At 34.8% G+C, this 25,506-nt stretch overlaps 2 protein-coding genes across 36 annotated transcripts in view; one reads left to right on the top strand and one right to left on the bottom strand.

Moving 5' to 3' along the window:
* The window catches only part of LOC128165858 (rap1 GTPase-GDP dissociation stimulator 1-B-like), a 32,047-nt gene extending 31,275 nt beyond the window's left edge, over positions 1-772 (bottom strand). The window contains exon 1 of the mRNA XM_052830758.1: positions 666-772. Coding sequence (XP_052686718.1) covers positions 666-669 — 4 coding nt within the window. The 5' untranslated portion in view covers positions 670-772. The remainder of the gene's footprint in view (positions 1-665) is intronic.
* A 364-nt stretch (positions 773-1,136) lies between these two features.
* The window catches only part of LOC128165855 (sorbin and SH3 domain-containing protein 1-like), a 67,534-nt gene continuing 43,164 nt past the window's right edge, over positions 1,137-25,506 (top strand). For 25 of the 35 annotated variants that reach the window (XM_052830728.1, XM_052830742.1, XM_052830741.1 and 22 more), the window contains exons 1-8: positions 1,137-1,291; positions 15,438-15,589; positions 17,949-18,019; positions 19,717-19,815; positions 20,672-20,803; positions 20,907-20,996; positions 22,029-22,328; positions 23,102-25,033. In XM_052830728.1, the coding sequence (XP_052686688.1) occupies positions 1,199-1,291; positions 15,438-15,589; positions 17,949-18,019; positions 19,717-19,815; positions 20,672-20,803; positions 20,907-20,996; positions 22,029-22,328; positions 23,102-25,033 (2,869 nt within the window). In that variant the 5' untranslated portion in view covers positions 1,137-1,198. The other 10 variants (XM_052830730.1, XM_052830746.1, XM_052830749.1 and 7 more) reach the window with 10 other exon arrangements.

Raw genomic sequence — 25,506 nt, 5'->3', positions numbered from 1 at the left:
CCGCTTCAGGTTTCAATATACATCCATAAATAGAAAGTCTAAACGGGTTTCGCATTGCATCAGCCATTAATAAGCCCGGATGATAACGTTGAAAAATTGTGCGTGGTGTACCGAGTACTTCCAAATGGAGAAAAGATGTAAACATTTCCCATTATAAATCTCCGTAAGAAATTTGTTTTCGTTCCTGTGAACTTTTATGAGTGAAAAATGATAATTGTTCAATGAAGATATCTTGGATATATTCCCTTTTACCGATTTCAACTGTATTTCTTTAACAGGTATGTGTATTTTTATTAAAATTCGTCAAAAAGTGATGGAAGCAATAACTTGGGACAGACTATAACAGATCATATTAAGATTCAAGTTATGTCAACATGCTCAATATTCTTTACAACTTTAAATAGGAAAATATAAAAGGTTCTCCAGAGACTTGTCGATATTCTGCGCACTAAAATTGCATTCATTACAAAAAATGAGCATTCAAAACTGTCTTTGATACAAAGATATTTACATGACTCTAAAATAAAAATAAATCAAATGTATTCTGTTGTCATGTCATTTTTAAAGCTAAATAACTCTATGGAACAACAAAAATACGTTGAAAACATAAATACTTATTTTGTTTTTTTACATTTGAAAAGCAAGGCACTTAGACGATTACTCACACATGATGGTACAAAAATAGGTGTATATTCTTTCCCCTCAGTTCAGGAAATCCAACTATTGTGTGTGCGCTGCCATGACACCGGAAGTATGATAAAAGAAGAAGTTGGAAAAAAAAATCTAAACCCGAAAAAATATTTAAAAATGTGAAGAAAAGAAATTTGAAAAATACTGATATCACTTGTAACCTTATCTTTTTACATGCTGATTATTTGAAATGGGAAACAGATAGCTCGACAACTCGTTTGCATCATATTTTGACAGTGACAAAACGGGAGAACCGAAAGGACAATATTCACTATGTGCGAAATACCTGATTTCTTATAAAACAGTTTGATAAACATTTAAAAAAAGTTGAATTAATATAAAACTCTTTTGGTTTATAAGATAAAAATACAATAACGTTTTCACGAAAAGTTGCAACGTAAATCTATTTTTGGCCAAGCAAGCTTCCCTTCAGGTAGACGACCTTCACATTACTCCCATTTGGTTCTTTAGTTTATAAACTTGATGGCGGTCTAGGAGAATATACGTGATGTCTTATGCCGTAGTTCTGAAGGGTGGGCCACCCTGGGGATTTAGGATCCAGGGTGGAAAGGAATTTAACGAACCGATATCAGTCGCCAAGGTGTGTATTTTTCACTTATTTGAAGTTGCAATTTAATAAGATTTTCAATAATTTTTTTCTCAGAAGTTACAAACTACCTGCATTAGGTTAAGGGAATATGAATATTGTAAGCTAGCACTGAATATGAAAGTAGTTGAAGTTTTAAATGAATGATCTTTAATGGTGTATGTATTTTTGACAGTGGGTTGGATAAGAGGGAAACTTTAATTAAGGGTAGAAAATAATTACTGTTGTAATATTTATTAAAAATTTGTTATTGACTTTCAAAGTTTTACATCATGAATATAAAATATGACAGGTCTTAATAAATCGATGGTACTCTTTAAATTTAATGTTTGATACAATGGGTTCTCAAGCATTTAAGTGTTAGATAAAGATGTCATCTTGATCTTTAATTCCGTTAGCATTCACAATGGTTTAAAACCTATCAGCAGTTAAAACTGTTAAATGGCTTATAATGGAAATAATCCCAATTAAGTAAACATGTTGGTATTGTGGTTAAATAGGTTTGAATTAGGTTTCTTTGATATTACATGATTTAAGTTGACATAGCTTTGTAATAGGAATCAAAGGAAGACTTTTCTTATAGAGTCCTGATATAAGAGATCCTTAGAATTTTTTAAGATCCTCTTAAACCTACATGAAATCAGCAAGTGCTTTATAAATAATGATATTTTAAACAATGCAGTTTTTCTCGACTTGGTAGTCAACACTTATTTTAATATTCAAAGACAGTAGATACAAAAACTACTTGAAAAAAAATCTAATTCTGAATGAACTTCAGCTGTTCAGTTTCCGGTAGTCGGTAGATAGGTATTTTGTGAACTGATAGTCAGAGAAGTTCTATATTTAGCTGGTAAATTTTTCATCTCATTTGATAAAATTTGCCTTGATAAACCTGGCAGCAGATAATGATTAATGGTAGAACATTTTAATGTTGAAATATGAATAGTCCTCCCATCTCCTCTGTTTGCTTTTCTTTCAAACCACCGGAAATTACAGTCAGGTATGGAACAAAAAATTTTTAAAGGCCCAAGTATTGAATAGTTGAGAAAGTTGTAAAATTAGTCAATTAAGACCCCTAATGATGTAGCTTTTCAATGTTTTCTTCAAAAAGAAATAATGTAAAGTTCAACTTTATCTTTGTAAAAGAACTTTAGTCTTGAAATGTGCCTTTGTAATATGATGAAATACAATACACAATTGTTACTGCCCATTGAAAAAATGATAAAAAAGAGAGGTATAATGAAGACAATTTCAAGATAGCATACATTACGGTGCTTGAGCAATCCTATTATTGCAACTTGTGTTAATTGTAGCAGTACAGGTATCCGGTGTCATTTCTTGGTAATTGTTATGAATAATATTGCCCGCAAAAGATGCAAGCGTGTGTATGTCTGTGTGCATTAGTCTGATGTGTTTTCTGTGAGAGAGTGCATGTGTAGTGTAGATTTTTGCAATGAATTATTAGAACACCATGAACAAGATCTGGTAGATGATGAGGAAGTATGGAAACTCTTCAGGGGAGATAGTGCCTTGTCTGATCCAATAGATGATCTCTTATTGGATCCAGCCCAAAGTGATTCAGCACAGAAAGAGGATTGAGAGAGCTCTGCGAGTAGGGCTTTGGCTTATTCCTGCACTGTACACCAAATCTCAAGGCAAAAATAGAAAAAAAAAAACTTACTAAAAAACCATGTGGCTGTGCCTGACTCTCGGTATAGATAAAATTTGAAACATTTGATATCAAGATATTTTTTCAAGATTAAGACAGGAGGGAGAAAAATTTATTTGGGTAAAGGCACAGCTCTGAAAAGATTCAGATCTCCTTGTTTTTATGCATTGAATTGTACATATACATCTAAGAGATAACGAAGTTCTTCAATCTCTTGAGTTGAATCAACTTCTGTTGTAGACAAGCTTGACACTCAAGTGTTTTCCGTAAGTGACTTCTGTTTTGTGTATCAAAGGTGTTGTCTGTTTAACTTTCCTATTCAATGACTGACTTCATGATAAATTATTTTTTTTGCAAAAATTGTTGTTGCATCATACTGCCCAAATGCCAACTTTTTTTATTTTCACTATTAAAAAATTAATATTAATCCAAATTGTTTCCCTTTTGCGGTGATTATTTTACCACATGTTAGTTATTTAGTTACATATTTATTAATCATGGTTGGCAAAGGAAGAGCCAGCAACAGACTGACTTAATGCTATTACACAGTTCATTAACCCTCTCCTGGATGGGTTTTAGCAGTGGAGTGAGGAATTTTTGTTTGTCTATCATTTTAGGCTGACTTAGAGGGATCTTCCTGGTTTTCCAGATGAAATACACCCTTCAGGTCATAATGCAGCCTGCTGTATATTCAAGCTGAAATACAAATATTGAAAAAGCATTTAACATAGAGCTGTTGGTTTGGTGAAAACCCCCCACACTTTTTAGATGAAAGAAAAGGAATAGCTATTTTTATTATCAAAGAAAAGTAACTCATTGTTTTGAAAGGTTTACTACCGTTCCTGTAGGGACCCTATGTGTCAGCAAGTTCTTTATTCATTGTATGCTGCAATTTTTGACAGTTTTGACTCATTCTGGATTTAATTACTATTTCTTGGTTCTTAATTCTGCATGTTAAATGAATGAATGATCAGCAAAAAAAGAATGAGAGAGAGAATATTGTGCAGTGAAAAACAATTATTTTTTACTGTTGAGATGTTGGTTCCTGGATTGGCAAATAACAAGATTCCCTCTTATTAAGAATTATTTGCTAAGGATTGGCAAGAACATGTCTGATTTACGACTCCAAATGTAAAATGCATACAGACTCTGGCAATTGACCATGCATGGCTTTGCATAACTTTATGAGACCTTATGATCTGTTAGTTTGGTTTTGGCAGACTGACGTTTATATGGAGATTATTTAAGGTGGGGTCAAGTGGCTTAGGTGGATGAATACCAAACGAGTATGTAAAATGGCATAACCAAATAGAAAAAAATACAGTTCAGTAAATTCATTAGGAGACATGTAATTGTAGTGTAACTCTTTGACCCTATCGAGTTTTACCTAACTATGACCCTTTGCTAGGAGGAAGTAATTATTTTGGAAAGCCTGTTTATTCATTACGCTATGAATTTTTTTTTTTTCTGTTTGAAGCGAAGGTAATATGATGAATTCCTCCAACTGTTTGTTTTAACTGGGAAAATTACCAGCATATATTGATTTAAAAAAAAACCCCAAACTTTTAAACAAATAGCCATTTATAAGAACCTGTTATATTTTCATCAGCGATTAAAGTTTAGAGCAATATGATTGAACAGAATATGAGATTATTAATGAGACATTTTTGGCTGCTGTGTATTCACTGTACAGGTTGCAGATCACAGTTAGATTGGAGCTCTTGCCAACACAGTTGTATCTGGGATGATATAATGACTGTCTACTGCAGGCCGCCGGTGAAGCTGCACATGCATGCACATGCAGGTGTGAAATGAGACCTGTAAATATCTCGTTTGTTCAGGGTTATCTTTTTTTTTTTTTTTTTAAGTTGAAGTGTTTGAAATCAATGTCTCAGCAATTTCTTTTAAGTCTTTTTTGAATTCTGTTTTTTTTGGGGGGTGACTTAAAAAAAAAAATGAAATAAAAAATATTATTTAAATTTAAAAGCTTTTTTTTTGTAAATACATGTATAAACCTATCAATACCGGTATATATCGTGGTGCAGAGTTATTCTATTAGTTCAATAAAGCACTTTGATCATTGTCAGTAAATTCATTTTCTGGCTTCAAGATGTGCAATGGATCCACCCTTTTTACTTTAAGACTTTAAAGAGTTGAGTCTGAATGACGTCTGCTTGTTGCAGAATAATCACATCATGACTGTGTGTATCTTGGCAGTGAGGGGCTGATATATTTAAACATTGGGGGGATGCTATTTCTGGAGGAGCATCAGCCATATCGCCGTAACCTATCCCCGTTTGTACACCAATAATCACGTCTTTCAAGTTTATTGCTTAATTTTAACGTTGCTGTACAGATATTTAGAGCATGACTAACACAAAAAAAATAGCAGTCAATTAGAAAGATGAAGAAGTCTTAATTGAAATATTTTTAGGCTCTGGCAGCTTACACACTGAGTTTAATGTGCTGTAGTTACTAAATAAAAATCCTCATTTCTAAAGTACTATTTGGAGGGGGCTTGCTCTTATCATTGAGTTGAACAGCAGCAATGAAACAATCCCAACCAAATAAAAAAAAAGTTCTGACAATAGATTCTGACGCCATGGCGATGACCTCAGAGGTCACTGCACCAGTGAATTTCTTTTTCCATCATGTGATATGTGCTAGTTGCTGAGGAAACTGGGTTCCTCTTTTTCGGTGGTGGGATTATTCAAATTCGAAAAAAAGAGATTTTGATCAAACAAAAGAAGAAGTAAGTATAAAATCTTTTAATGATATTTTCGAGATTTGTTGATGGATTACAAGATTTGAAAATGAAAAGAATGTTAATTTCTCATGTGGTTCAGCTATTGCTGCAATAGGTTTTGATGTTGGAAGATGTTGAAGTGTATATCAGAGACACATGTTAACTGCCGATTACTTGTAATTAGTTGCATTCCAGCCTGTTCCCTAGCTCTAGGTTGATTTAAATACTCCATAATTGTAACTAGGTATCTATCATTATCTATGTTCACAAATGGGAGGTTATTCAATGAAACAGATGGCCGAGGCTAGATTACAATTGTAAGGGTCAGTAATTCTGATTAGAATTCAACTCTTGTTAGAAAATCCTTTGAGTTGCCATTTACATCTATTTTTATGGGTTATATATACAAGGATTAAATGGTTTTCCTTTTTATCTTTTTATAAGAATTTCTCTCCTGTAGGTACGTTTTTACTACAGCTGATGAGTATTGTGATATTTATTACAGATAAACCACTGTTCAAAGGCCCGTAAAGAGCTTTAGAGCGATACCTGTTTTCATTATATACAAATATTCGAGTACATGTACTTATTAATTTTTTACTTTTTATTTCAATGCTTGACTAGCTTAAAGTAAGGCTGTAAAGTTAAAAATAAGTTGTTTTTTTTTAAATAATCATAGAAGGGTATGTATGTGAAACGAGAGAATTTTTTAAACGAAACACTACACTTACAATCATGCACCATGCATTGAAATAAACATTCCAATTTGAAAAAAAAATTGTTTGGTAATAAGAGAAATTGTGGGAACAGCATGCATATATAGCTTTGAAATTCATTCAATTGAGACACAATTGAGGAGAAATTTCTTCTTCACAGTTTGTTTAGTCTGTTGAGAATGGGGAAGATTAGATAGCCCTGTATGTGTGCAAGCATTTTGTTTATGCTGGCTAATTTCTCTTTTGTGGCTACAATGGCCACCTTCCCCTTTTCCTCTCAGAACACAATTTCTCCTAATTATCAGCCTCAGATAAGATAATTGAGTGTGGGCCTGTTCTCACTAAGACAGCCATATTGTGCCATCACCTGATAGAAACAGCTTTTCTCAGCAGGGCATCCCTAACTATCATGTACAATTGTCTGATATATGTGGGTGCATTACAGATTGTTCAGCACATGCATTTGGAAAATATCATCCTCTTCAAATAGGTGCATGTTTTAACATTCCTGGGTTAAAAGATTACTTCTTACCAAAGAATTGCAGCGTAAATGCAATTACATTTCTCTATCACATTTCATGTTCAAGTAAGATAACTTATGTGTTAGCTAGGTTATGAAGTTTTTAAGTGAAAGTTTATCAATTAAATAGATACTCTATACACCTTTTGAGTGACCGCAATGTACTCATTTGAAGATATTATCGATAACAATGAAAAGAAAATGATAGCATGCTAACAGCTAAAGATGCCTGATGCAGATACTGTAATGATCTTGTGGTTATTAATCACCAAATATCAACACAACCCAAGATATTCACTTTGAATGTGTCCCAAGTATCTTCTTTATTAGTGTGAGTTCCTATTAGGCTATAGTTGTTAATGTTACGGATAAAGTATAATGAACCTGTGATGTCATAACCTCAGTCTCTGACAGGCTATAAGACAATAAAGACCTAGTTGTATAGGAAATACCACCAGCTACACTCACAAGCTAGACTAAGCTTTACCCCTTCAAGACTACCATTCAACCTTAGTCTTGTATCATTCTGAAGTTGGTACTTTTAATAGTCCAAAATACATGAATCTAGTGAAGCCATCAGGTTTTGAAATTTGTAGTCTGTTCTCAGGAAGAAATTAGTCAATTTGGTAGGAAACACTTTGTGTAGTTGAATATACAACATGCCTTTAATACATTTGAAGATTGTATGACTTCTGTTGAAGTTATCGTTTGGTGACATTTGGTAGGCTAGTTGCTGTTGAATGTACAAAATGCCTATATTGCATTGGGAAGTAGTCTTATTTGTGTACACTTCAGGGCATTTTCAAACACACAGTGCATGGAGATGGAGCCCTGAGGGTCAATCTGCTCAGCTGGGTATTAAAGCTAATGGGGGATGCTTGTTTTATGGATTGAGAGAAGGAGGATACCAGGTCAAACAATAAGATTTTCACAACTTTTGATTGTTGGCCATAAAACCTGAAGTGGATCTTCTCCCTTTACAAATTGCACTGGCTAAACCGTAGAGGCTAAAAATGGTTAAAAAACAGAAAACACATGTTGGCAAAGTGGCGCATGAAAGGTCGACAGCACTAATTAATTGTTTACCTCAGCTGTGAAGAGATTTTACAGAGGTGTAAGACGGAAGACATTGTCAAGGTTACTGGTAGTCTGGTTGCAATACTTCCAGGATTCCACTTTTCCTCTATCTTTGAAGGACTTTGACGGATCTCTTTGATATCTTACTAGACGATTGGGTATTTTTTTCTCTCTCACTATCTTGCTTTCTCTGCTGTGAATTGGAAGCGCTCTAAAAGGAAAATTTTTATAGCATGTTCCCTGTAAAAAAAAAATATTTAATCAATGACAAATATGTATAAAAAGTGACTTAAAAGTCACATTAAAAATGGCACAATGTTCAGTTGTGAATGATTTGTCATTTGACATGTTGGATATTGCAACTTCTTCTATGGACAGAAAATATATATACCGGTATAAAAATGATTGTTTCATATACTACCGGTATATAAGTACATGTATTTACTATACAAAATAAATTTTAGTGTTTCCATTCCACAAATGACATCTTTGAGATGTTCCCTTTCTTTGTGTTCCTTCCAGAAACACTGCTTCATTACATTTCATTACATGAAAAAGTGCAGCTGTCAGATGTAAAGCACTTTAAAAATTAATGAAGAAGAGAGGGGAAAAAATTCCACTATCATCCCCTGGAGCCTGCAAATACAGTTTCCCCCTTTTTCCTCATGAATTTCAGAAATTAATCTTGATGGATGGAAACCGAGTCCCACCTGGATAACCCTAGTGCATCAAACCTCTAGCAGGGCCTGTCTGTGGAAAACATTCTGGCATGATTATCAAAGAATTTCAGAAATGGCAAAATAATCAAGAAGCAGTTTTGAGAGCATGTGCTGCTAAATTGAATCGAAGTTAAAGGGGATGTAACTGCTGCAGTAGGGGAATGCCCCATTGAATATATGAGAGAGAGAGAGAGAGAGAGAGAGAGAGCATTTGCACCTAAAAACTTTTTTAATTCGAAAAAGTATTTTTAGCTACTTTTGGCAGATGAATGGAGTTTTGTGTCATAAGTCTTCAGATTCAGGCCATGAATCGATGAATCAATGATAAAAATTGTCAAGTGAAGGACATTGTATTTGTCATGGCAGCTAGGTCATAGCAAATTTGCAGACTTTTGGTTGCGTCAGTGTTTGCAACCTTGTTCAGTTGCACGTAGCTCCACTCTGGAACCACCCAGATAAGAACATTTTTTATGAAGTCTGAAATCTCTGAGATTAAAAAGTGAATTTTAAAATATGAATGATGTGAAAAATCAAGATTTGGATAAATGATAGATGTTGGAAAAAAGACATAAATGCCAGATTAAGATATGATGGTCTTTTTATGCTGATCAAGCTCTGCATTTACAAAAACATGTTTATTTGCTTGAAGATTTGTTTTGCTGTACATAGCTTCACTTCCCCCACAAGAAGGCAATTATGAACCTAACTCTTTTAATTCATTAGGATCAAAGGCAATCAGTAAAGAGGTCTTTTGATTTGGGTTTGTAATGAAGAAACAAGGTGCTTATCTCATTATCTGTTTGTCTTGCAGATTCTAGCTGTTTATTGTGTGCAAATATTCTCACCTCTCTGACCCATTGTGTAAGTCGAAGCTTCATATTAAAACCCCGGTGCTCTAGAACATGTATTGTGATATAATTAAACCTCTAAACAGCACATCCTAGAAACCTGTCACATGCAGTTTTACAATCGTGAGTCATTGTTTGACAAAGTTAAATGTCTTGCGTGTATTTCTTTATTGATGTATTGAAATAAGAAAAAAAAAGAGATTTATCGTGCACTATACCAAGTTTAGACTTACCAAGTTTATTCTTGCTTTCATTTTACTTTTGTTGGTCCCCACACACAGTTCTCTTGCTGTGGTAACACCCCTTGGGCCTTGTTTGGGCCACAACTTGGTAGTGCCTTTTTTGATTTTTGGATTAGTTACAATAACAAGGAAGGCGGACAGGATGATGAAAGGTAGATTTTGACAAAAGAAAAGAGTGATTTGAAATTGGACCCTGATCGTATCAGACAAAACAGACAACCGGATTTCTGGTTTTACATAGTGCCTTCTTGTTCACATCGCTCTTAGGATTTAAAGGTGTTTTGTGTGTGTTTTGTGTGCAAATTGGATTTTTATGGAGAAAAAGTAAGTTATCAAGGTTATTATGCTGACTTGCATGAAATTGCTTTTGATCCTTATTAAATGGCTATAATGCATATCTTTTCTGTTCAGATTACAGGATGTGGAAAAATTGACCTTGCATGTCAATAGTTATGAGGAAAAGAGCATTTTGTAAAAGTTTTTTATCTTACGCTCTCGTCACCATTCTCTATTATCTTCACTGCTTGTATATGTGATTCAATTTGTGTTCAGTAAATGCTTTAAGAAAGAATTTGTTTTTACAAGGATTGATTGCATGATTTAGAGTCCTACTGGGAGATATGGCATTGCAAGTGCAAAACATCAAACAATTCTGAGAAAATATATATTTTTGGAGAAGGGAAAAAGAGAAGAGCAAGAATTTATGGATATTAAAGTATGCAGAAACATCCATCCCAGAGTATTTCAAGTTTATTTTGTTGTAGGTGATTTGAAATAACATACTTTTGCAATCGTCCTACCCTGTATTAATCATAACTTTACATCTAAGCTCATAGATGTGGATCAATTAAAAACATGACTTAATGAAATTTAAGAATGGATCAAGGAACACATATGACATTTCAAATGTAGTCAAATGAAGTTCAGCATTTAAGAAACACAAGAATGCATTGGGGTCTTGCAATAAGTATAATTCCTTTGATCAACACGATCAGAACTTGATCCATTTAAACATTCCTTTGGTTCCAGTAGTTCAGTGTCCTGCGTATTTTCTGCAATTCCTACTAAATACCCCTTTGACCTTTCTTCTTACATTCAGTAGATATTTATATACATATAGTTATGGATTATTGAATTGCCAATTTTGGTTTAATGGTTTAAGCTTGAACATGTGTTCTAGAATGCAGGGATCTCTTTGTTCGGCATTCAGTACTGTGTCTGGATAAGCTGTAGTTAGTGCATATCTCTTATTATCCTGTTTGTGTGTTCAGCAAATTGATATCATTGTTTCAAACTATTTTGTGTAGATGTGTGAACAAAATAGTTTAAATATCATTGCATTGCCAATTTGTTTTGCAAACATAATGATGACAATAACATTTTCATCCGACAATGTACACGCATGTATGCAAAATAGCCTATTGTTCTACAGCACTGCAGAGGGTAAGAGTTTTAATGAGGAGAAAGGTTTTACTTATAAAATACAATGCATAACTAAACATAGCTATTGAATTCTTTACACCTTTGTGATGAATATTGGTAGAATATTGACCATCACTTATTGCAGGGACATGGGTTTAGTTCAGCTTCAGTGTCTTGAAATCTATATGCAAAAACTTTGGCCAAGTTTGAAAACCAGTTCCTAACTTGTTTCCTTAATGTATCACATGAATAACTAGTTTTTTCTTTGCAGACTGAACAATTTTTACATTAATGTTTATAAAAGAAAAACAAATATTCATGTAGCATAGTATGTTGCATCTTTTCTCATCAGTCACAATTGTTGTTAGAATTCACTGGTCTGGTCTTCATCATATGTACATCATCAGAATAACTTCTGTACTGATAAAAGATTGCTTCAAAGATAACCTTTGAACACTTAAAGTGAGTAATTAAAAATTTGACCTCCTTGAAAGGGTGTCAAGATCTCCACAAAATTTTAAAGAGAAGATAGGTCTAGTACTACACTTATTGATTTATTGCCTTCAAGGCATTCATCATGTTATTGGTATTTTTTATTGCCCTAAGTGTGGATAAAGTAATTATATTTTTGGGAGGAATAACTGTTTATAACACAGATACTGGCAGTATGAGGTTATCTCCTTTTGTGAGTTTTTTATGTGATGGGAATTTATTCCTGAAGGAAAAATGTGACACTTTGGTGATGAAGATCCTTTAACCTTATGTAGGGGGTCGCCTCCATCCCTCACAAACAGGAAGTTGTTATAGCCACAATTACACCCTCTATTCACCTGTCAGAGGGTAACCTCAGCTCCAGGCTCAACAGATGATCAGATAAAGTCTTATTTGTAGCATCACTAAGCTACAGTATCTCAAGGCGGAAGAGAAGATTTTTCCTCACCCTGCAAAAATATGATGATGTCTTGTTGCTCCAAGACTCTGATTGATTATGACAAAGACATATGCTCAGAAGTATGAAAGAAGTCAAGAGACGTTCCTGTACGATAACCTATTTACATGTTATTTAGGGGTCTTTGATGTTTTTTATTTAGCTAAGCATCTGGTGTACATTGGACTCTGATTTAGATTTCTGTCATGATTCTTTTTTTTTTTCAGCCCTCATATCTTTTAATGAATCATCTGAAAGATAAATTTCTAGCAAATTTCTGAGATTATTCAATAGATGCTGGCATTATTTAATATACTCAGTTTTGCAATACTGGTAGTATAAAGTATACACTATGGATCATTAGAAATTGATGTTTATAAACTCATATTTTCAATACAGGGTTACTTCATGAGCACCTTGCACTTGAACCATCTAACCTATATACATATAAACTGTACATTCCAATGAAACAACTTGACTGAGAACCTGGTTGTTTCTGAGCAGAAGCCTTTAAGAAATTTGTCAGTTCAATTATCATTTCTGAAAATGATGAGTATGAAATCCTTTTGGAATTGATTCCCTTGTACCTAGTTATAAGTAATTAAAGATTTTATTTACTGCTCAATAAACTTGAAGAGTATGAAGCACCTTTGTGCACTGTTTGGTTTCCAAGCATTGTCTCCATCTCTCCATGATTTCCTAGCAGGAGCAGACGGCAGCACAGAGTGCACGGATCCCTGCATTCCAACAGTTTGTATTATCTAGCAGACCTTCTTGTAAGTTGTCACACCAATACCAGTTTTATTATTTCCTCTATCCTTCTGACAGGTGAGCCTATTAGTTTAGAGAAAGGGTTAAACAAAAAAAAAAGAGGAAAAGTAAATCGCTCAAATCAAACTTGTCAATTCAGCATGTTTAGTTTAAAGATAGACCAAGGAATTCCTCTGATGGATTGGGTGAGGAAAGGGAATTAGGTGCAAAATGGTTGTTTGAAATCCAGAAGAAGATAAAATTGCATTTTTTACTTAAGGATGCAGTCAACTTATCTTTTAATGGATGGTAGGGCAATAAGTATTTTCACATTCTAATGTCAACAAAACTCATTGCTAACAACTCTAAGACTTGGAGAGAAAATGCACTTATCAAGCAATTACAGGCATTGACTCTTGAATTTTTCAAAGATATTGATTTATGGATACAGATAAAATTAATTTAAAAAAAAAAAAAAACCCAGAATGACTTTAATGCACTTCCTTTCTGATTAAAATCTTTAAAAACCTTGAACTTATACTATTTCATACGATCAAGGAATATCAATATTTTGTTTTGTATGCAGGTTTAACGCCAAGATCAATTTGCTGCAAAAAATTATACAATGTTCTTCTATTCGCAATTGTTTTAATTGTCAGATTACTCAAAAACATGTTTTGTCATTTTGCATTGGTTACTGCTATGGGTCAGAAGAAACAGGTTGTATTGACACTTCACAACAATCACGGCCAACGAACAGTTTCTTGGTATTTGTTGAAGGTCTTAAAGGGGCTTGAAGCTTTTTGCTAGTGAAAGGTTTATATTGCAAGGTGTGACCATGAATGGCAGTCCCCTTCACACAGACTGGTGTATTGTTGTGCTTCTGGTTTGGACAAACTTTTAAAACCAACCTTCAAATCAAAAAGACTTGACTGAATGTAATTGTTGGCATTACTAAACAATCGTCTGTAGTTTGTTCACCTTGCAGGTGTTGTGGACCTAGATAAATTATACACCTATTTCTTACACTGTCAAGCCATTAACCATTTTACAACTTCTGATTTCTTCGGTAAGCTCCTGTTGCTATTATCCAGTTACTACAAGAGGGCCCCTTATTTGTACTCTGATATTGACGTTGGTGTAAATCCATTTAACAACAAAGAGAATGACCTGTGAAATAAGGACACCGATCGGGAATCACTAGGATATGTATGTACTCATCCTTTTGATGAGTGTTGGCATAAACGTGCAAGATTTATGCAAAGAAAACTTGCAATCTGCAGATCTTTTTATTTATTGTGATAGGCTGATATTGATTATTGATTCATGAAGACTTTAGACCAAAATGAAGAGAAAAATACTTGGCATGTTGTGGCAATGACAACAATTCTAAGTTTTTAACCTGTCAGAAACATCAGTAAACTTTATAAATACTACTATCTGTTTTTTATTGAGTCATGTATATACATTAGTGCCAGATGGTAAATTGACACATAAATTAAGATATAAGAAAATGTATGCTGCAGTTGCCTAATTACTTCTAATGATAAATAAAGTTTGTGCATGGCTTTTGGCTAAACACCTTTCTTGTAGTAAATATAAAAGATTGTTTGGTCTTTGGTTTTTTAATCGGTGATTCAGTTTGGATTCTGAGTAAAACGTTTAATGAATTTCAACATGTATTCTTACATCAGCAGCTTTATATATGATGTGTATTTTTAGATGTCTGCTTGCAGATAGATATGTGCATTACTGCACAACTTAAATGCTTTTAAAATCATTTTCACTCCCTTGTATTTTTTGTTAAGAGCAATATTTTTACCAACAAAAAAAATGGAAGCATCTGATAAGAGTTAAATGAATCTCTTGATTCATCACTGACAGCATGGATGTAAAATTCAAAACATTCCACAGTTCTGAGTAACAAGGGGAACCTGTTATGAGCAACACAGAATGATGGTTGTTTAAGAATCAGAAGATGTCTGCCCAGCTGCCTCTGATTGTCTTCTGTATACATGTTCTTGCTGTCTAGCAGTCAGGAGCATTGCCATGGAAACATACTGTAAACAAATGTTGCTGCTGTACAATAGATCAGTGCAAAGTGAAAAAAAAAATTCTGATTATATTGTCCTAGTGGTTAAGCAGTGCATCCTGTGTTGTACTGGTATTTAGTTTTGTGTTAATGATGTTGAGAAGAAAAACATTTTTTTGTGCTTCTCTAAATATGTTTTCTTTATAAATACAGTACCATTGTTGTATGTGATTTTTTTGGTAAGAGGAGTAAAAGATTTCCCTGCCATATGACCTTCCTTAGATATGTATATATGAATCTTAATTACCATTTGGCAGGTCAGACATGGTCTATACCTTGTCCATGTGTTTTTTCTCCACCACACAAACTCACTTCCAGCCACTGCAAACATTTTTCTACTCCAGCCCCTCTTTGTGTACAAAATCTTGATCCAGAATTAATCACAGATCATTCTCTTTTCTGTATCTTCAGATCAACCCGAATAGTAAGGCATACGTAGAAGGCATCAAGGTAGGGGACCTTATAGAGTCACTGAACGGGCAGAAGACAGAAGGACTCTTACACAACGATGTGCAGCAACTTATCAAGATTGCCAGTGGAGAGTTAGCACTACAACTCAACAGGTTTGTTTGATCATAGAACTTAAACTTTAGAGTTCAATTCCATACTTGCCCAAGACCAATTCTTGCAAAGTACCTATTCTTGCCAGCATATTAAATTGTGAATATTTTAAAGCATTGGCAAGAACTGGTACTTGGCAAGAATTGGTCGAAGTCCTGAAGGTTTCAACTGAATTTATCTGATATAATGCAGTTAGCACTATAACTCAATAGGTTGATCTGTTTGAGCTTAAAATTTTGAACTCATTTACCATTGTTTACCATTAATGCTTTCTAATGTATTTCTAAAAGAAAAAGATTTCTTGTTTGGTAATAGAAGTAAAGGGTTCCCTAGACAATTGCCACAACTTTCTTGCGTATAATGTAACACATTGAAGCAATGGTTTTGCAGGTCTTTTAAGGAGAACTTGCTTCTAAAGTCAAGTTGATAGTACTGTTTTGATCAAGATTCAAACTCAAACTTTGGTTTGCACAACAGAATCTGAAGTTGTCAGAGCAGACAATTTGTTATTGAGAAGTCCTTAGCCAGTGATAGAACTGAAGAACAGTAAATACTAGCTGCCTTATAAACCTAACAATTACAAACAATTGATTTAGTTGTCAAAAGTTGAAAAATAGCTAAATAATAGCCTATACAAACATTTAAGAGCTGACACTTTGAAAAAGTTTACAGTCTTAATCAATGGTTATAAAAAAAGATAGACCTTGAAATGTTTTGTGCAAAACAACCAAAAAATGTTTCTCGGTAAAAGACACTATATACATGTATATACCTGTAGTTTGTAAGCATTTTAAATGTATTTATAAACATTAGTAACTTCTTATTTTGTAAATATGTATCATAATCTAGATTTCTGTAGTGGATTTCCTGAAACTTTAAATTGATACTTTATATGGCGATATTTGAATATGCTTCTTCAAAATATGAAGCATCGTGGAATTACCAAAATTTATGATAGCCAATTTTCGTGGATTGCCACTAGTGGATAGGAACGAAAATTAGTGGATTTTCTTGTATAGTTAATGAATTAATATGTTATTTTATTGAGACTGTACTGTTAGATTTGTTGGAAAAGGAGGGAGGGGCATGAAATCCATGAAAATTAAGCCAAATATTGTGATTAAAATGTACATAAAATAATTACTGAATTGGCCTTAGCTCACATGGATTCAAATTTCAAATCTGTTCAGCTTTACCCAAAAGTGCTGAAAGTGCAGTGTCTGTGTCTTATGCTGTGTCTTATTGATTGTAGAGCCCAATTTTCAATTGATTTGCCCTAGCTGTTCAGTACTAAGACTTTCTCAGTAGGACTTTTCTTTCTGACCTTTCTTGTTTCAAACTCCACCACTGAGAAAGAAAAAAAAAACAGGATTAGACTCTTATAGATCTATAATTTATAATCTATAGAGGCCTTTATTGAATTATGCTGGCTGCATGCATGCAACATAACAGGATAATCAGTGTTTGAAAACATCCTTGAAATCATTAGTGTAGATTGAGAAGAGTATTGACCCTTCCTATCTTCCTATGACCACTAAAAGTGTTAGTTCAAGCAGTAATAAACCTTTATTGATGACTTCAGTTGTGATTGCTTGATCTTAATAAAAAAAAAAGGTTAGTTTTCCTGCATTCTGAAAGGTCTATTTTTGATTTGTTGAACTCTTTTCTTGTAAATGAAGCACTATGTACAGCATACAAGTACAGTTGAACTTTGATATCTCGAACACTGATATCTCAAATACAATGGATATGTTAAAGGGATTTTTAAGTCCCACTCACTTATTTTTTCGAAGTAATTTACCCTTTATATTTCGAATACTCGGATATCTCGAAGTTTTTAAATGGTCCCATCTTGTTCGAGGTAACGAAGTTTGACTGTAGTTCGGAAGAACATCAAGCAGAGGACTTGGGATTATGATGATACCATATACAGGGAAATATTTGCCCCCATTTAATTTTGGCCCATTTTCATCTTGTTGTCAGCGGGCAAATTTAAGAATTAGTGAATTTCAATGTCTCAAATGATCTCTCTTTAAACACAACTTTGTCTTGGTGAATTCAAGACGGGACAAAACCATTTGCAGGAGAAGAATGACGAAAATAACATGGGATGAAAATAACCCTGTATACAGTATACAATAATATATGCAGTTAAAGAAGAACATCCTGCTTAGTGTAAAAACGAATTCAGATTGACACCTGTTGTTTAATGTACTGTGTTATTTTAGTGTATGAATCATAGATTGATTGTAGAAGATAGAAACTTTTATTAAACTGTGCCCATCTGCCACACACTGCTTCTATAACTGTTGTCATTTTGCTGTACTTACAATACGATTACCGTGTGATCTCTGCTTTCAGATCTGGCTCAGCCGTCATGAATGGACAAATGAACGGAGACTTGCATACCCACTCGCTGGAGAATGTGTCAGGTATTGTTTCCATCCACGAGTTGGGTAGCTTATCATTTCAAGCACATTGTACAATGATACTCAGTGTTCATTTTTGAATGGTACATACACTGTTTTGGATAATTTTTTGTCTTTTTTATGTTTTTGTTTTGATTTTTTTTCAAAATTGAATTTCTGTCACACTGAGCAGTGGTAATGGCAGTTAAATAGCAATGCAACCAGGGTGATGAAAAATTTGCGACTTTTTGTTAACTTCAGGGATTTTCCGTGCCACCCCACGAATGATCGTGGAGCCGCAATGTAAGACAACTCAATGAGTGGCTTTATACCTCTTAACTCTGGGCTTCTGCCTTTTACAGACATTATCTTTTTGGAGTGACTTGAACACTAAAAAGTCATGCAGTCTTTCACAGATACATGTAGTAGCCTCATTCTATCATGGACATCTTGGCATTTTAGGACCTCTGAGCCCCTTAGAACATTATCTCCCCTAAGCTTTGTAGAGCCATTATGTATCAACCCATTGGATAGATGGATATCATAGCTATACCTTTATTGTGGCTGAAAGCTGCTAGTGTTCTGTATCAATGCTTTAGCATAGTACCTGGAGCATATTATATGCTAGTCTTATAGTGTATCTGGTATTATAAATGTACAGTTTAGTTAACTTATAACATGTATTACCATTAATTAGTATACTCTTAAGATTATTAGCTTTGATAATCAAATTTCTTGGTCGATACTGGAAGGATGCTGTAAAAAATAAATTAGATCCTACATCAGTACCATTTAGGTAACAGATACATTGATTTAAATATTATGATAAAATACAGTATAATCTGCCGGTACTCTAAAGGATTAACTCCATAATAAAACATCTATTGGTACTGGGTCAGCCTACTATTTAAAAATTGATACAGTGTTGTGAAAATTCAAAAAAAAAATAATTAGGAGTTCTTGACCAGACTGTGATAAGGTAGACGTAGAGGAAAGAGATAAATAAAAAATCTACATGTACAGTTCTTTTCCGTTTATGCCCTGGTGTTCTTCATGAAGTACTTTATAACATCACCCAATTGCTGCAGTGGTCAACTGATGATTGAGTTCACAATTGTCACTATGTACATGATGTACACTTCATAAACAAGGAATTACCGGTAGTATTTTTAACATGTCACAATCACCATCCGGGTTTTATGTGGAACCTCTCTCTTTAATTACACAGATAACACAGACTCTTGCAGATTTGTTTTTAGGCCATATTTTAAAGATCCCAAATTTTGCACAGCTATGGCGTGATTGATTCCACAGATCAATATTGACCCATGATCTATGTGTGACACATACTTTTACTTTTAAGAGAGGTGTAAAATAACCACGAATCAATACCTTGGTATTTTTTGTTATCATATTTCATAAAACAGGCTTTAATACCCTGTATATATTATAGATGTATTTACAATGAATTTTGTAATGTAGACTTCTATTTAGTCAATTTTATTTTTACAATATTTATTTAATAAACAGATACTCTGCATGTGCTTTACTTGATATTAATGGAAATTATGTTTGATTCATAATTTTGTACTTTTCCATTTAATTATAACCACCTGGTTATGGCTAAGATGCATGCTTTTTATGGTGGTGGGCAGTTTCTAATATTTTTTTGTTGCTTTAATCTTACATTTAGATATGATAGCTATTACTGATGCTTGCAGGTGGCGGGATTTCTAGGTCATCCAATAAAACCATGGATACTAGTCGCTATGGAGATGGCCTTGCATCTAAATCTTTTTCTTCTGTTTGGTCCCCTAAGGGTTTGTGTCTGCTTCACATTGGAGAAATAGTTTTAAAAAATCTGATGTGTTGTTTGCTGTTGTAAATTATCTGAAGAAGTTTTAGAGTACTCCTAAAAATGTTTCCAAAAAAATCTTCAATAGTGAAATTAATAATTTTCAAAATTGGATCCTATTAACCATAGTTGTGAATAGTTTTTGTGAAGAAATATTTTACTGAGTTGAAAGATCTTCTAAATTTAATATGCCATATATTTTAAAATAAGGCAATTGGTTTATTTCAATACCTTGGTATATATGTATATATGTTCTTTAGTCAAGTATTAGTAAATTGGATTACAAATAGAGAAGTCATGGGTACGGCAATAAATAGCTGATAAGGGAAAAAAAGGTTCACAGACAAAATGAGTGGGTGTTTTCTCAATTCCTCTGTCGCAGAATAACAGAAATAAATCAACTTTATGATCTCTCTTGTGAATACAACAAAGGAAGAACCCCTTACAAGAATTACTACCGTATATTTAGATTTCAAATTATCCATATCTGAAGGTAATCATATAATAGACAGCATGTCTCCCCGCGAGGGTTGTAATGAAAGGGTCTGTTGCATTCATAAACAACAAGTATTTGTATTTATTTCTGTGCTTTTTATGTGAAATCAGAAAGAAATTAAATATTGAGAAGATCTGCTTATATTATAACCAGAATATTAATTGCTGCAGTATAGCTGAAATCCTAATCTTTATTGCTCTGTAATATTGTATGTCTTTCTCTAGCTCTTTCTTATGAACTGTTGCGTTTTCTTGTGCATAATGATTCACATAATTTGGTACACCATTTGGAAGAAATGAAATGACAGATTTGTATTGAATTTTAGGGGAGCAGACCACAAAGTCCTATAAACCAGTGTCCTTCTCCAACAACCGTGTGGCTACCACAGCTACCACCAACAGCACCACCTCTGTGCGGCCCGCCACATCATCATCGGTCACAGTGCACCCAAGTCTTGGTACGTTATCCAATCACCGGGGGTAAAAAAAGAAACGTTTTGAAATATTCATGACATCAAGATTTTTTTCCAGTATTGTATGTAACTTTGTGGTTGTACACAGGTCGAATATCCAGGTCTGTCCCGTCAAGCCCCAGATTTAGGTCCAAACTCATGGTCCCTATATCTCCCAAACCTCTGCAGAGGATCAGGGGTAAAAAACAAAATACTTTCTGTGGATGACTAGATGTGTGATAAAGCCTGGCAATCCGCAATTCTCTCTTGGAATCTAAAAAGGAAATGCTACTTACAAGCTCTTGGCTCACATCAAGCAAGCACACATACATGTCATACACACACATTGCTAAGTTTATATTGTTTTATGCACAGTTGCATGGTGTGATTACCCCCTTTTACCCAACAGTTTTAAACATTTTGCTTTAGTTGATACATATTGCTTTCATGATCCAAAATATTTCTTTCAAATTTGAAGTTTTCATTTTTGTTCAAGAAATAATGTCAGAAAATAATTTTCATAGAGACCTTCAGGGAATTTGTGAAAAGCAAATGAATTATTAAATAATTCTTCATGATCCACTGATTTTTTGGAATTTCTACTCCGAAAACCTAAACAGTCAATATCTTCTGTAACTAAGCTGTCCTCTCATTGGTTGATCTTCCTGCAAATATTTTTGCTTAATTTTTTTTCAATGTCTGCTTATAGATCTGCAGTGATAAGTGAAACAAACTGATACCATAATTGTGTATCGATGTTGTAAAGTTTCAATATTTAATGGTGATACATGAACCTGTGATCATTTTGTTTGTTTCAACAGGGACAATATGCTAGAGTAGAATTTGAGTGTAAAGTTATGTTGTATGAAATCAGGCTTAAAAGCTTAAATAAAAACACGGAATATAACGACAGTCCCTGTTGAAAAAAAAAAATTGATGTTGTCAATGATCAGACAAGGAGATAATTATGCTAATAAAAATCTGCATTCAAGATCTGATATCATGCATAAAGAATTACTGCTAAAATTGTACACAAAATGTCAAATAATTTTGCATATAAGATTAATATTCATAAAATGTTCAATTAAACATTAAGAAAGTAATTGATGAAACAAAATCAAAGTCAAGATAATTTTGTGTTAGTAAAAAAAGAAGTAGCGCTTGGTCTCCTTGTCTGAGCTGCTCACTGTTAGAGCCTTAATGTTGTTCTATGTAGTCTGCTCCACTATAGATTCCTCCTGGGACCGCTCCTCCCCCAGTCTCTGGTCCACCTCCTATTACACCAGTGACTCTGCCCGCTCATCACCGGTCATTTCACCAGCCATTCAGCGGCGGCACTTGCCCAAACCCGCACCTCCTCCCAAACCCAAGAGTAAACCGATTCCTATAATGGGTTCTAAGAGTCTGCCTGAAGCAGATACCCTGAGCAATTTCACTACACCCAGTGCTTCCCCGGGTAGCTCCTCAAAGGGTCTGGATCTGTTCTTCCGACAGATGGAAAAAATATCAAAGTTAGGCAGCGATGAGCAAGGTAGATGGTTTCGTGGCCAATGCATGAATATTCCTCCCCTCACCCATTCTTTACTGCCTTTCTGTGCTCTTCTGGTGTTATGTCTTGGTTTTTGAACTTGAGTTCAGCATGACAATGAAATTGTTTCTTTTTTTTTTGACAGTTGTGTTCAATATATTGATTTGCATTGTTTCTGTTCTTGTACTAATTATCTTTCTGGAGTTACCTCTCCTGACTTTTATTCACATTCACATCTTATCTGTGAAAAAAAAACCCTTGCACTTGATCTGAAATCTATCATTCCTTATAGAAATAACCACTGAAGGTAAATGAAAAAAACCAGCAGTGAACATTCTGACATTAACTCCTTAGATCATGTCTTGATAATTTTCTACAGAAAGAAAATCTATCCATTATTCGAAACCTTTTTGATTGACAAGACTGAAAGGAGTTGTGTATCATTAGAAAATCTTGTAATCAGATATCTTTGGTTAGGCTGTGGTAGATAATTGTTCAAAGCAAGCTATGTTTTATTTTAAGTTCATGTTTTGAGTTTATTCAGTTCCCTCATGTTAAAATTCACATTTAGATTCTAGGATATTTTCATTTTTGTCTAGACTTTGTAATACATGTATAATGTATTGCCATCTTCTCCGTTGAAAAACGCTAAGGTTAACAATTGATAAAACAAAAACTAAACTAGATTCTGGCTTTCCTTGATCTGTTTTTTGTGTTTGTTTGCTGTGAGATTGTTTAATTGAATTACTTTTGTTTCTCTCCTCTCGTGACATCAGACCCATCCCAAACAAAAATAGATGAACAGTCCCAGACCGTCATGTCTCTAACGCCAGAACCTCCATCCATGTTTGCAGATTCGCAGCCAAGGGAACTTAAGATACAACATGTGAACACTCCTAAAAACTTTCAGCATATGGGGTCCCCCCAAGGCAATACCAACCCACCAGTCACCAGAGAGATCAAAATCGAACACCATCCACCTTCACAAGGTAGGGAGATCAAGATACAACGAGCAACTCCACCCTCACATGGAAAATTCCACACTGTGGCTTCCTCTCCACAAACCCCAACTTATGCAAAGTTGGATAAGGTGGATGGTACTCCTACCTCAGTCAAAGGCTTTGACGGATGGAGTCCAGGCAGTGAACCGAAGCTACAGAGCTTCTCAAGTGAGGCAACTTTCACTCCTGTACAAAAGGACAGTAGTTTTGCAAAGGCAGACGTGTCTGAAGGTGCACATACTCCGAGAAAAGTTCATGAAATTCCAATTCAGTATTCTTATATGTCACCCAAGCAAACCAGCTCAGCAGAAACACCAGTCAGCCATTCGACTCCTAAAGAACATCATGTGAGAATTGAACAGTCTGTTCCACAGGAAAAGTTTGTTCACATTGAACAAGCTGCACCTTCTGAACAGAAAGTGGAAGTGGAGCGCCCTGTTCCAATTCATCACTCATTCAAACAGGAACATTCAATGGCTTCCCCCAAAAAGTCAGTTGAAATTGAAAGACAGGTCCCAGTTCAGTATTCATATAAAAAGGACTCTCCTGTCCCAATGGAACAGACAATAGAGCCTGTGCTGGTAGAGAAGCCAAATCCTGTAAAGCATATATTTGAAAGGCAACATGCACAGGATCGTTCTATGGAACTGGAGTGTCCTCTTCCAGCAAAACAAAACCCTTCCAGAGGTCATAACTTACCTCTAGAAAATTCTGTTCCACTGACTATACAGACATCATCTGCCCCAGATACAAGGAATTCCATCACTGAAGAAACCAGGTCCTATGACTCTGGAATAACCAGTCGGGGATCCTCTTGGCAGAGTGAGAACTTTGGGAAAGGGCAGGCTAATAACTACAGTCCTGGGTCTTATGCTACATTACCTGTGAAGAAATCACAACAGAAAATTGTGGCAGAGCCTGATTATGATGATGCTGAATTTCACTCATATTCAACTCTTCCAAATTTTAAGAAAAATCAAGGACACAGAGGGTATGAAAGTGAGGCTGAATATGGAAGGAAGCCTGACTTTCGATCAAAGTGGGCCCCACATAAAACTCAGCAACCGATATCTGAGGGTTATTCCACTGATGTTGATTTCTTTGTTAGGGATAATCGTAGCATTGGAAAAGGTCCTGCTAAAGGCTCTAGCAAACCTATTCAGATGGGGAAAGGCCCAAAACCATTTGACAGGGACTATATGTCTGATTTGAATAACATAACACAAGAGCTGATGTCCGGGGTGGATGCATACTTTGGTACCAAGGATAAATCTTCAAAGAAACCTGAAGATAAAGATCAGAGCTTCACATCTTCACAAGACAACCAAAGTGGTGTGTATTCTGTGAAAAGTCCAAGTTTTACTCCTGGAGACAGTCAGAGTTACACATCACCAAGAGAAATCCAAAGTCTAGATAACAGTTTCAGCAGTAGCTACAGAGAGCCGTCCCCTGAACCTAAACAGGTAGATCTAGGGAAAAAGATAGGAAGTTTATTTTCGAGTCCACCAAAGCAAGTCGTGGAGACCTCAGACAATGAGAGTTATCCACGCTTGCCGGTACCGGAGGGATTTGAAGATTCTGGGAGCGAGACCTTGCCAGAGGAGCAGAGGGACAGAGCGAGGATGCCCTGCCCCCGATTTGTCCAGCTACAGGTTCACCATGAGGAGGCTCCTCCCAGCATTTCTCACTGTGATAAACAAGGTTCAGGTAGGCATGGTGTTCTGATGCATGGTGTTCTGATGCATTGAACTTCTAGCATGTGAACACTGCACTTGGATGAACACACTAACAGGACAGTTCAACCCCGGCATGTGAGGTTCCGAGTCAGCATGGGACGTAAACTAATATGTTGATCTTCCTTCAAACTAAAAATTGGCATTAAAAATTGTCTTGTTCCTGAATAAAGAAACCTATACAAACCCCCATACTAATCCATGTCCAGACTTCATTTTCAGTTTTTTAATCACTTTTTTTTGCAGCGCACAATTTAATATTATTTTATGTTATTTATTTCTGAAAATGCAAACATAGTAGCCTATATTCTATTAGTTCCGAGTATAGAATTTTGTTTATTTAGAGAAATGTATTTAATGCTTCATTTTTGGTTCCAGTTTTTTTCATGCTTTATACTTTCAGCAGTTGATTTATGGTTTGTTCTTCAGTTCTTTTAGTGTTATTTC

The sequence above is a fragment of the Crassostrea angulata genome, chromosome 10, assembly GCF_025612915.1.
Source record: "Crassostrea angulata isolate pt1a10 chromosome 10, ASM2561291v2, whole genome shotgun sequence".
Classification (NCBI taxonomy): Eukaryota; Metazoa; Mollusca; class Bivalvia; order Ostreida; family Ostreidae; genus Magallana; species Magallana angulata.
The sequence above is the reverse complement of the archived record's forward strand: the minus strand, read 5'-3'. Positions and strand labels throughout refer to the sequence as shown.